This window comes from Ctenopharyngodon idella, chromosome 10, assembly GCF_019924925.1.
Source record: "Ctenopharyngodon idella isolate HZGC_01 chromosome 10, HZGC01, whole genome shotgun sequence".
Lineage (NCBI taxonomy): Eukaryota > Metazoa > Chordata > Actinopteri > Cypriniformes > Xenocyprididae > Ctenopharyngodon > Ctenopharyngodon idella.
Genome location: NC_067229.1, coordinates 29,225,799 through 29,238,482, shown reverse-complemented (window position 1 = coordinate 29,238,482; position 12,684 = coordinate 29,225,799). Strand labels below are relative to the sequence as shown.

At 37.2% G+C, this 12,684-nt stretch overlaps 1 protein-coding gene across 12 annotated transcripts in view; it reads left to right on the top strand.

The window, feature by feature from the left end:
• sh2d3ca (SH2 domain containing 3Ca) overlaps positions 1–11,021 on the top strand; it is a 55,699-nt gene extending 44,678 nt beyond the window's left edge. For all 12 annotated transcript variants that reach the window (XM_051909400.1, XM_051909398.1, XM_051909399.1 and 9 more), the window contains 6 exons: positions 98–588; positions 1,854–1,969; positions 3,069–3,240; positions 4,940–5,051; positions 5,987–6,193; positions 8,053–11,021. In XM_051909400.1, the coding sequence (XP_051765360.1) occupies positions 98–588; positions 1,854–1,969; positions 3,069–3,240; positions 4,940–5,051; positions 5,987–6,193; positions 8,053–8,228 (1,274 nt within the window). In that variant the 3' untranslated portion in view covers positions 8,229–11,021. The remainder of the gene's footprint in view (positions 1–97; positions 589–1,853; positions 1,970–3,068; positions 3,241–4,939; positions 5,052–5,986; positions 6,194–8,052) is intronic.
• The last annotated feature ends 1,663 nt before the right edge of the window (positions 11,022–12,684 follow it).

Here is a 12,684-nt window from a genome sequence, read left to right as displayed (position 1 = left end):
ACACACTAAAGAACAGGTAAAATAAAAAAAAGCATAATAGGTGCCCTTTAAGGGTTAATTCACCCAGTAATATCTGCTGTTTTATTTGTCTCTCAAGTTTCCCGCCACAGACATGGCTCAGGTGGGCGTGTCCTCGCTGTGATCCCGCCTTCTCCAGTGATGCGGCGCTCTAGCGATCCCCATCTCTCGCCATCCTCCTCCAATAACAACCTTCCCTGCTCAGACACGCCCCTTAGCACTCACTCCACGCCTGCCCATGGTTACCCATCCGAGAGTTCAGAGCAAGGCGGCAGCTACTGTGAGCTGAGACCCGGACAAGCCCCCACTCCCACCTGCAAGAGCTATGTAGAGAGGCTGAGGGTGGAGGAGGGCCAAAGCCCGGGCTCTGGAGCTCAAGATGGGGTGGAGGGCTTCATGCTCCCCCTGGTGGAGACCAGCTCCTCCTTCAAGCCTGGGAAATACCAGTCGACTCTTCTGCCAGCTGAGAATAAACCTCTAGAGATGAGCGTGTTGAAGAGGGTGAAGGAGCTGCTGGCGGAGGTGGATCCCAAAACAGCCGCCAAGCACATTACCAAGGCCGACTGCATGGTAAAAAAAACAAAAATAAATACACTGCCAACCGAAGAAACTGACACTCTTATACATTACATTAAAATTTACATTAATGTATATATATATATATATGTATATATATATATATATATATATATAAATATATATAATATACACACAACAGTTCTTTCTGGTTCTCGAATCTAATTGGCTGAGAGCTGTGCGATATTCTAGTGGTAACAGCACTCCTTTTCACCATTTTTATCACTCTGCTTAAAGCGACTGTCATAAATAAATATTTCTTATTTATTTACACACTCGTGCCGTCAAACTGTTGTATAAACACAATATCACACTCGTAGCCGTGCGATATGGCTGTATATCAGCACCCATGGTCTCTCTAATTTTTGTTACATTTTCCCTTAACCCCTAGACTAAAAAAGGGGAGATCGTAACAATTACCTATGGCCGAATCACAGCCGTGCTGATATAGCCATATCGCATGGCTACGAGTGTGATATTGCTTATATACATATATATACACAAACTTTTATGTTAGATTCAGTTAATCGTGCATAATGGATTTGACAGTACTAATATAAAGGTATTAGTTTAATAATACGTTAGTTATAATGACAATGCTTTATTTTTAATTATATAAAATTACGATATATTTGAATTTAATCAGTCAGTCAAAGCTGTACATGTTGAATAATACTAAAAAGATCGTTTTTTCAGGTCTGGTCACATGGTCTTAGTTATGGACCAGGCTCTGGATTCAACCTAATGCCCTTTTATATCTATGTTATGTCATTATTAGCACCCTTAACCACACCACACAACTTACTATAATTTACTTATTACTACTTATTGACACCTGATTAATACAGCAAATTGTTGTTTATTATCAAATTCTCAAGTTCCCTTTCCATATGTACACATTCATATTTCCAAACACTCCCAGAGAAGTACATTAACAGGAAAAAATGACTGTTAAAGCCCATGGCGGACAGATAGAATGACATTTTAAAGCTGACAACATTATTTGAGGCACATCTGATAAAGTCTGGACAGCAACCCAAACCTTTCATCTGTTTGTGCTCTCTGTGCTGTCTGCCATTAACATCTAAACCTTCAGGGTTAATAAACTCTTTCCACGCTGCTGTGTACCACATTCATCATGTCATGTGATGAGTTCAAGGCTAATTAAATGTCTTCTGTTCTGACTGTGAATATATTAGGATGGAAATAAAGGGGTGGGGTTGAATATATTGCTCTTGTAACTGTGTGGCCATCGGCAGGTTGCTAGGATACTGGGCGTTACCAAGGAGATGCAGAGGATGATGGGAGTGAGCTCGGGGCTGGAGTTGCTGACTCTTCCGCATGGACACCAGCTGAGGCTGGATCTGCTGGAGAGGTTAGAAAACATATACATTTACACAGATATCAAAATCTGGACGTGCCATAGACTTCAGTTGTTAAGTACTTTAGAAATCGACAGTGTGCATCAACAACCACTGACATTTAATTCTATTGACCAACAATTAATTCTATTCCAAGCAGCAGACAGACATTTTTAGGTAAACTATCCGTTAAAGATGATTTACAAAATTACAGATAAAGACAATCATTCAAGATGAAGCCATATAATTAAAAAATGAAATAAAGATAATAATTACACTTTTTATTAAACATTTTTCCTATTTTAGGATGCCTGTTATTGACTAATCATAAACTTAAAATACTTTTTAGTTACTTTTTTTGTTATGTAGTGTTTTAATTAACATTATTCTTACTGAGAGGGTTTTTTCTTCTTCTAAAAACACTTGTTGTTGACGTTCTTCACAAAAGTATATCTAGGTCAGAAACATGTTCTTTGAAAGAAATTAATACTTTTATTCAGCAAAGATGCATTGAATTGATCAAAACTGACAGTAAAGACATTTATAATGTTACAAAATATTTATATTTCAAATAAATGCTGTTCTTTTGAGCTTTCTATTTATCCAAGAATAAAAGAAAAAAAATGATCATGGTTTCCACAAAAATATTAATCAGTACAACTGTTTTCAGCATTGATAATAATCAGAAATATTTCTTGAGCATCAAATCATCATATCAGAATGATTTCTGAAGGATCATGTGACACTGAAGACTGGAGTAATGATGCTGAAAATTCAGCTTTGATCACAGAAATAAATTACATTTTACAATATATTCAAATAGAAAAGAGTTATTTTTAATTTGCAATAATATTTTGCGAAATTTTTACTGTATTTTTAAATTAAATAAATGCAGCCTTGGTGAGCTGAAAATAAACACACAGTGAACAAAGCAATATTCGTATAAATCTGAAAACAAACACATGCAAAGCAGTCCTTCATACTATGTTTAACAGAAATACAGTATTAGATAACAAAAAAAAAAAGTTTTCTTGCTTCTTGTACCACTGCAGCTGTACTGAATATATTTGGAGTGATCAGCTGTATCTACTTTCTTTGTCTCTTGTTCAATAGGTTTTACACCATGTCTATAATGATGGCGGTTGACTTGTTGGGTTGTACGGGCAGCACAGAGGAGAGAGCCGCCCTCCTGCATAAAACCATCCAGCTGGCTGCTGAACTCAAGAGCAACATGGGCAACATGTACGGATTCGCTGCGGTCATGAGAGCCCTGGAGCTGCCGCAGGTGAGAACGCACACCTCTCCTCAACAAACCACATGATTTCAGGTGTCAGTCATCTTTATAGCACAAATATGCAGGATGACTTAAAGGGATAGTTTACCCAAAAAAGAAAATTATCCCATAATTTACTCACCCTCAAGCCATCCTAGGTGTATATGACTATCTTCTTTTAGATGAACACAATCAGAGATATATTTAAAAATATCCTGGCACTACCAAGCTTTATAATGGTAGTGAACAGGGAGCCTGTTTTGAAGTTCAAAATAAATGTATCCATCCATCATAAAAATAATCCATACGGCTCCAGGTGGTTAATAAAGCCTTCTGAAGTGAAGCGATGGGTTATTGTGAGAAAAATATGCATATTTAAAACTTTATATACTAAAATAACTAGCTTTTGCCAGACGACCGTACGCATACTGCGCAAGTCGACTTGCGGCAAGTAAGTAACCTGTGACGCGATGTATGACGCAGGATGTAGGATTGTCCTAAGCTTAGACGCCTCTCGCGGTTTAAACAAATAGGGCTGGGCAACAAACTCAAGCTCCTCTTTTCTTATATCGAAATCCTCTGACATTTCTCTTAAAATTTCTTATTTTAGACTTCTAATTTGTGACCAGTGTTTTGTTTCGCTCTATCCTCTGAGTTTCTGCGTTCGTCATGCATAAGGTCAGAGGTTACTCTTCCGCCATAAATGGATGCGTACTGTTGTCTGCCAGAAGCTAGTTATTTTACTTTATAAATATTTATAAATATTTTTCTTACAAAAACCCATCACTTTGTTTCAGAAGGTCTTTATTAACCCCCTGGAGCCATATGGATTATTTTTTATGATCGATAGGCGCATATTTTTCGGCTTCAAAACGCCCCCCGCTCACTACCATTATAAAGCTTGGGGGAGCCAGGATATTTTTAAATATAACTCTGACTGTGTTCGTCTCAAGGAAGATAGTTATATATACCTAGGGTGAGTAAATCATGGGATCATTTTCATTTTTGGGTGAACTATCCCTTTAAGTGCCAAAGTTTAAGGGCCTCACACACTAAGCCGACGGCTGGTCTTTTGGGCTAGTTTTTGCGGTGTGTTTCACACGTCGGCTCTAATCGGGCTTACATCAGCGGCAGTTGCACAAATATTTTCATAACTTAGCCACCTGGAATGAAGAAAGTGATCAGCATGATTGATATTCAAAATGGTAAGCAAGTGCTGCTTTGTTTACGGTTTTTATATCTGCAGTCCTAGTTTCTCTTTTTGAATGATAAATATAGACTATTGATACCTACTGATATAGACAGTTATTTCCTTACATGCAGGCACAGAACGCACATGCTAGTTGACAGTCGCCTGTAGTACTTTTGGTGTGTTCAAGGGCAGCTTTTTGGCCCAGACGGATCTGACGCAAGGCGTTTTTTGCTTTTTTCACCCCAAATTCATTTGCGCCTCAGGAGTGCCACCTTATGTTTGTTTGCAATGAATTCTTACAATAGCAGTTAAATCACATTCCATTTCAGACACTTGTGGAAAATGAAGGAACAGATAGCAGGGGAAAGAAATAAGCCTGGACAAGTAGCAAACACGCATTAAAAATCCAGCAAGACATCAAGGAAAGAACAGAGACAAGAATATGTAGGCTCACAGGTTCAGATAGACAGACAGACAGACATATACATTCATGTTAAATGTTCTATGATGGCTGTTTAGATCTCACGGCTGGAGCAGACGTGGATAACACTGCGACAGAGACACACAGAAGGGGCCATCCTCTATGAGAAGAAACTCAAGCCATTCCTGAAGGCTATGAATGATGGGAAAGGTAAAGCAGAGTGTCACTCACTTTACAATGACAGTAATTAGTAATAAATTAAATGTAATGAATGTAATAAAAGCTAGAGAATATTTTATATCATATTATATTCATATTATTATTATTTTAATATACTCTTTCACTCATTTATTATTTTCATTATTTATTTTCAATTTATTCATTTCATTCATTATATTTTTATTTTATTTATCAATATTTTATTTAACATCCTCTCCTTGGGTCATTTTGACCCCCAAAATTCATTTTCTTTTAATTATTAAAAATGTAGTGTTCATCGAAGTGGTACAAGACCTTGTCAGTTTTGTCACACTTGAAATTAGAATACACACTAAAAAATTGACTCGATTCAAGGAGTTTTTGTGGTTGTAATAAAATAGGCTGACCATATGTGCCATTTTCCCAGGACGCATCCTGTCCAGGATTTCTAAGTTGCATAAAATGTCCCACTTTTGGTTTTGTTTTCATATTTGCGGAAGGTAATGACTGAAAAATAATTTGACCAATAGTGTGCATTATACATAATCGACCAATCGTGGCTTGCGAGAAGGCTGGATCTAGAGAGAACGGTCAAAGCATTGCAAATACAACAACATTTTATTGCATTGCATGAAGACTGTCAAGAAGAACAGTGGCTTGCACAGACCTCTATGTAGAAATCGCTTTCCTAAATCACGTTCTGGGGGCACATCGATATCAAGCCATTTTAGGCAATTTAGAATCCTGGACAGGACGCGTCCTGGAAAAATGGCACATATGGTCACCCTAAATAAAAAAAATAACAAATCCTTCCTTGCGGGTCAATTTGGCCCCCAAAGGAATGAATGGAAAATGGAAAATCATTGATATAATGAATGTGTTTTTTATATGTATTTTTAAAATACTTGCTTTATTATTATTATTAATCATTTGTGTGTCTCTATCAGAGACCTGTGTCCTCTCCAACACCTCTTTCCCTCACGTGGTGCCGGTGTTGTCCCTGCTGGAGCGCGGTGTGGCGGCAGGGGAAGCGCTGGAGTCATGGGAGAGTGTGGAGTCTGGTGTGGACGTGGTCATGAGTCACCTGGAGGCAGCGCGCACCATCGCTCACCACGGAGGACTGTACCGCACCAACACTGAGAGCAAACTACAGGGTAAACTATTAAACTGTGTTATACCTGCGCGGCTGCGCCTCAACTTGACTGCATTCCAATAGACTACAAGAGTAAAAAAATCCCATATGGATCCCCTCTAAAGGCATGCATACTTCTACTACACACTAAAAGTATGTATGTTCAGCCTCAGAGGTTGTCGGTTGGTTTTCAAAAGAATTAAATTAAAAAATGTATATATTTGTTGTGCACTTAAAAATTAATGGAAAAAATTATATATATATATATATATATATATATATATATATATATATATAAATTATATATTAGGGCTGTTAAAAGATTAAAATTTTTTGCCTACTATAGTGAAATTAAGCATACATTTATCTTGTTTAACATTTATTTTGTCATCATTTACTATATTCAGCAATGTAAACTATTAGAATGAAGAGTGATTCTCACAAATGTCCATGTACACCAAAGACCAAAAAAAACATGAAAAAGTGTACAGTATGTATACAGTGCAACAACAAAGAGCTTGTTTAGTGTTTGTTTGCGCAACAATATAACAGATTCAATATCACGCGTGCTTACTGTACGACTCCTGTATGTCACCGCAATTGTCTTTACCTTGATTACAGTCGGCATTCATCAAAATTTTACTAGAGAGACGCTGGTTTGCTTTATCCAGCCAAGAAACGCAGTTTGCATATCATCTGGCCAGCGGTTCAGTCTGTATTTCACACAGTGTGCTGCGTGAGGGCTCGCACTCTTCAGAAACAATCACAGAATAAATGAGAGCCCGTGTTTTAAAGCTAAACAGACACTGGAATGTATAATTCACTAAAAAGGCCGCAAGTCACTGTTCTCTCTGCCATCTCTGCCTGGTTATTGATGCAATTTTACGTAAACTTCAGTAAATAGTTTTAAAGGATTTTGAATTAATCGCATGCGTTAAGGTTGACAGCCCTGATTTATTGATTTTATAAAACGGTTATCACACAATACAAATATTAAAACCAAAAATGTGTATCAGTGCAACTTTCATGAAGTAAACGTTCACTAAAAGCCTTCCTTCTGCCAGAAAAAATAGTCCCTGACCGTGAACAGCAACAGAAGTTACATTATTACACCATTAGATGGTGGCAAAGACTGTCTTTATGAGTGAGTCAGTCAGTAGCGAAGACTTTTACATTGAAAAGACTGAATTGTTGTGAACATGGAATAAGACGCAACTAACAAATGCTTTGACTGTCAGTCACGGGAAAACCCCTTAACTGTTAAAAGGACAAGATAATACATTGGACATTATAACAGATTTTTTATTATGAACATAGGACTGGCCTGAAGGAAAATGCTAAATCTGAATGCAGGTAATAAACTCGCTCAATCAATCTCTTTCTCACAATATTCTATAATACAGTAAGCTTCAATGAACAATATCAATTGAGAACAAACAGTTTACGTTGCTAAGAGTGGTTGCTAAGGGTGTTGTGTAGTGATACACAGAACCGCTGGGTGAAGCGGTCATAGCCATGTTTTATCGTAAATCACAGCTATTGACCAATCAGAATCAAGGACAGGAACTAACCGTTTTATATATATATATTCACCTTCAGTTCATTTGTATAGCACTTTTTATTATATACATTGTTCCAAAACAGTTACATATTTTGCATTCATTTTGACAGGGTAATCTTTAACCATAAGAAAAACATCTTTATATAGTTTTATGAAAAAATGTTAATCTCAGATACTGTATACTGTCAACTTAATAAAAAGGAAATGGCACATACTGTGATTTGGATTGCAGTGCACTAGTCCTAATTTCAGAGAGAGTGTCTTACTGAAGATTTGATTGTTTTTATTTTATGTGGTGGTCTCTCTCTCTCTCCTCACAGATTTCCAAGAGCGGAAGGAGATTCTGGAAATCTTCTGTACAGAGTTTCAGATGAGGCTTTTATGGGGCAGCCGTGGCTCGGAAGGAAGTCAGGCCGAGCGCTATGAGAAGTTTGACAAGGTCCTCACCGCTCTGTCTCACAAGCTAGAACCTCCTGTACGACACAGTGAATTATAGCACCCCAACACCCACAAAATGGTATGATCCCTGACCTATCTGTCATTCCTACTCTTAAACCGGACCGTTATGCTTTTTGGGGGGAAGCTTTACAGGCAGAAATGGAGAACATGACAATGAGGGACTCATGCAAAACAAGGCACAAAGGGGGACAGGCTCTATGCGAGCATGATAGCGCCCCCTAAAGAACACAGAAGTGAACTACAGCAATGGAATGAAAAAGTCTAAAGCCAAAATCTCTTCTTCAGTGGTGGGACTTCAGCGGTGACCAAGGGCACTTCGTTTTCAAAAAGAGAGAATGTGATGAAGTTGACTTTAACCCAAATGGGTCTGAATCCTATTTTATGTGAATCCATGATTTTGTTCTCATCAGCTTGTATGTCAACAAAGAGCAAAGATGTCTTGCAGAGGTGACGCGTCTCCGTACCGGAGATGAGACTGCATCGACGTTACATAGTCACGATTTATTGCTGGAATAGACTGAACACACACTCACTTGTCACGTGTCTGAATGTAAGTTGCCAAATCATGAATTCAAACAGATATCTGCTGGATAAAGAGTCTTATTTTTATGCTTTTTTTTTTTTTTTTTTGGCTTCACTTTTTTTCGGTACTGTCATGGCTTTATCGATCGAAATGGAGTTGACAGTTACTGTGAGGAATTGGGCCTTCATTTTTAATGAGTGTCTAACAGATGCTCACATTCACACTCTCTCCAGGTTTGACAGCATTTCTCCTCACAATGCTTTGGTGTCTGTATGTGTTAGAGAAGAAGTGTAAGACAGAAGACATACTGTTTTCTTTCCTCTACTTCTGTCATTCTTCGGTTTTTATTTTTGTCTAAAGGGGTCATATCAAATTGTCCTTTATATTTGGAATAATAAAGTTCATTCTGTAACTTTTATAACTTAAAACTCCAGTGCAAAAAAGAGCATTTATTGAAACTAAATAGCAAAATTGGATTCTGACTTCTGAAACACAAGTTCATTAGCATATGACCGCCCACTTTACACATATCAACATTGCATATTGGGTGTGTAATAATGCTTTACTTCAAAACATCAGAAGAACTAATAATAGGGGTAAAACTGTGAAAGGGGTAAAATCCACCACATATTGTACTGTTTTTGGTTTTGTGTAGTATCTACAGCTCTGCAGATCCTTCAGAAGGATCCCAATGTTGGAACAAGTTAATTTTCAGTGTAAACTGTTCTATGAAACCGTTACATAGGGCGGCGTAAACTATATTAGCAAACCCATGGCTCATGTGTTTCTCATTTCAAATATGAAGGACATTTGCATAAAGTCTTAAAGGCACAGCAGCACAAAAACAGCCTGTTTAATTATCAATCAAAAAGAAAGTGAAAATACTCATGAAAAACTAAATTATGAATGGTTGGGGTTCATCAGAAATGCACTTCTGGAAAAATTAAAATAGTAAAAATCATGATATGACCCCTTTAATATCTTTCATGACAGACCATGCTAATCAATATGGCCATAGCAATGAGTTTTTAGCTTTCTTTTAGATGCATAATGTATATTCTCAATGAGACTGGATCACAATGAATGTCACTTTGTACTAAATTATTTAAGAGACCCATATAACCAAACATTACAGATCAAGTCCATGTCCGGATCATCCATCCATTACAAGTTAGAAAATACATCAATTCAAGTATTCAAAGTAATGTTATGGCAATAAGTTAAATCACAACCTGCTATATGGAGGCTCATTGTGTTGAAATGCTAATGCATATTGCTCATATTTAGGATTTGGAGTTAAACTAAAAAACTCCCTATTTTGACGCACCTGTTTGTCCAACAGATATGAATTATACCTCATATTGTGCTATTTATTGAGAAGAGGTGGGCTATTACTTTTCTAATAATCATACATATGCTTTCCACTTCAGCATATAATAAAAGAGCTAAAATCCCATAGACTTCAATGAGTGATTGGAGGGAGTGGAAATGGGCTCTTTTGATTTGGGCCAGCAAGTAGCCACCTAGCAACCACCCAAAACTCCCTAGCAACTGCATAGCAACACTATGACATCCTGCTGGCGACTTTTGTACGAGCAAATACCACCATTTTCATCAAGTTTCTGCAGGAAAAAAAAAGTTTGAAAGAGTTCATCTAATAATAGCAACACATTCATTAACCCTTATTAGTCCAATACTGTTTTCATATTCTTGTAGATTTAGCCAAACAAAACCCAAAGTCACATACATATACCTCTGTCGGCAGTGTAAATGTTCTACCCTTATTTCTGGGTACCATAAAGAGAAAAGTTCTACGTATCTGGTTCTAACGCGATCTATTGTGTATCATATACAGGCTGCTATACTTCACACCCAGTCTATCAATGCATACTTCCAGGGAATTTTCTGAAGGTGTTTTTTCAGGTATCTTAATAAATGCACATCTGAAAGTAGATGATGCTGTCTGTCACAGATAGGGGAGCTTTATGGGATAAAAAGTGGATCGTATGCAATTTCACTTTTAGCCAGAAGAGGGCTCTGTTTAGTAAGCTAAAAACAGTAAATGGAAGCAAGTTTTGAACCTTTTGAAATTTTTTTAATAAGGCCTGCTGGTCTAGGACTGTAACTTGTGTTTGGTTTATCTACTGTAAAGGTAAACTATTTCGTTTTGTAAATAGTTACCCCTAAACGGTCGATGATAGACGAGGTGGACGAGGTCACGTGATTGCATCCTTTTATTATGTGCTGTACATACTGGTATGTCATGTTTTGCACTCTTTTTTCAAAAAATAAAATACAGTAAGCTTGTGTTCTTGTGATTTTTGCTCCTAATATTGTCTATCTATCTATCTAGCTACCCTGCTGTAATCTTCAGATACATTTATTTGCTGCGCTAAAATGACTTAATTTTAAGTCATTTAATTTTAAGTCTAATAATCGTTGATGACGTTCCAACTCTTAATTGAATGATCAGTTCAAATCACATCATATTCAATAAGTGATTGTTAATAACATTGTTTAAATAGTTTTTTCTTATTATTAATAATATTATTATTTATTTAAAATATATATATTTTTAAAAATTATATCACTGTTGTGCACTTCTAGGTTTCGGACGTCAAAGTGAACAGAATTTAAATAGTGTTAAAACTAGCTCTACAATATGACCACAAGGTGGCAGCAGTGTCAAGATAGAGCGCTGATGTGCAACATTCAACTCCATTCAGCCGTAGTGACGTCAGTATTATCAACTCCCTGCATTTTGACCCTACTTAATAAAATAATTTTAATGTGTGTTTGATGTAGACACAAGATTAAGTGTGTAATTACTAAATATATATATATATATATTAGTGGTCATATTATGTTTGTGAATTTCTAGTTTTGCTATTCTACATCTGGGCCAATCAAATCTAACCCTTTGAATGTAGTTTCCATTCATAAAACTTTCATAAAATCTTTCCAATTTTTTTTATTCATCAAAGTTAACAGAATATGAATATGAATAATGATGAAATATTAGTGTGTGTGTGTGTGTGTGTGTGTGTGTGTGTGTGTGTGTGTGATTTGTATAATGACATGGGTATTACACTAGTATTACAACGTAAACTTGGTTTATGAGCACATTTCCTGAGTCCTCGTAATTAAAATGAATTTAAAAACGTATTAAACAATGTAAAAATGTTAAAAATGCAGCAAGTTTTCTGTGATGGCAGGTTTAGGGGTAGGGTTAGGATTTGTACAGTATAAAAACCATTATGCCTATAGAATGTCCTCATAGGTGTGTGTGTGTGTGTGTGTGTGTGTGTGTGTGTGTGTGTGAGAGAGAGAGAGAGAGAAAGAGAGAGAGAGAGTGCAGTTGTGAATGCACTGCGACATAGAGCATGCGTACTGGCTTTGAGTTGTCGTGCGTCAGGCTAAAGTGACTTCACCAAGACAAGATGGTGGCTACGGAGGGGGGGTTGCAGTGAAACCATGATGCAATCTCTCAGTGTGTATGTGTGTTTGCGTGTGTATGCACAAACACTTGCACTATGTGTGTTTGTGTCTGTGTGTGTGTGTGTATGTGTGTGTGTGTGTGTGTGTGTGTGTGTGTGTGTGTGTGTGTGTGATGTCCCCCGCACAGCTGTGTCAGTCAGAGAAAGGTCTACCAGGCACTGCTGGTAGAGCGGGCACACTGACAGAGACACAGGGACATGAAGAACTGAATGCCCACTCAGCACACAAAGACACGCTGAGCTGCCCGTCACACGCCACTGTGTTCAAAATATTGGGGAAATGCAGATTAAAATCTTTTATTGAAGGCCGCAGTGGTCTGTGAACTAAAATGACAAGTCACATAATAGCATAAATACACACTCTGCTCTGAAAGAGAACAGAACCTTATCAAAGCTGGATAATATTATACAATATATTAAGAGACAACTTGTTTGGTGTTTTTGTAAACATTAACAAGATTCTGTATTAGATT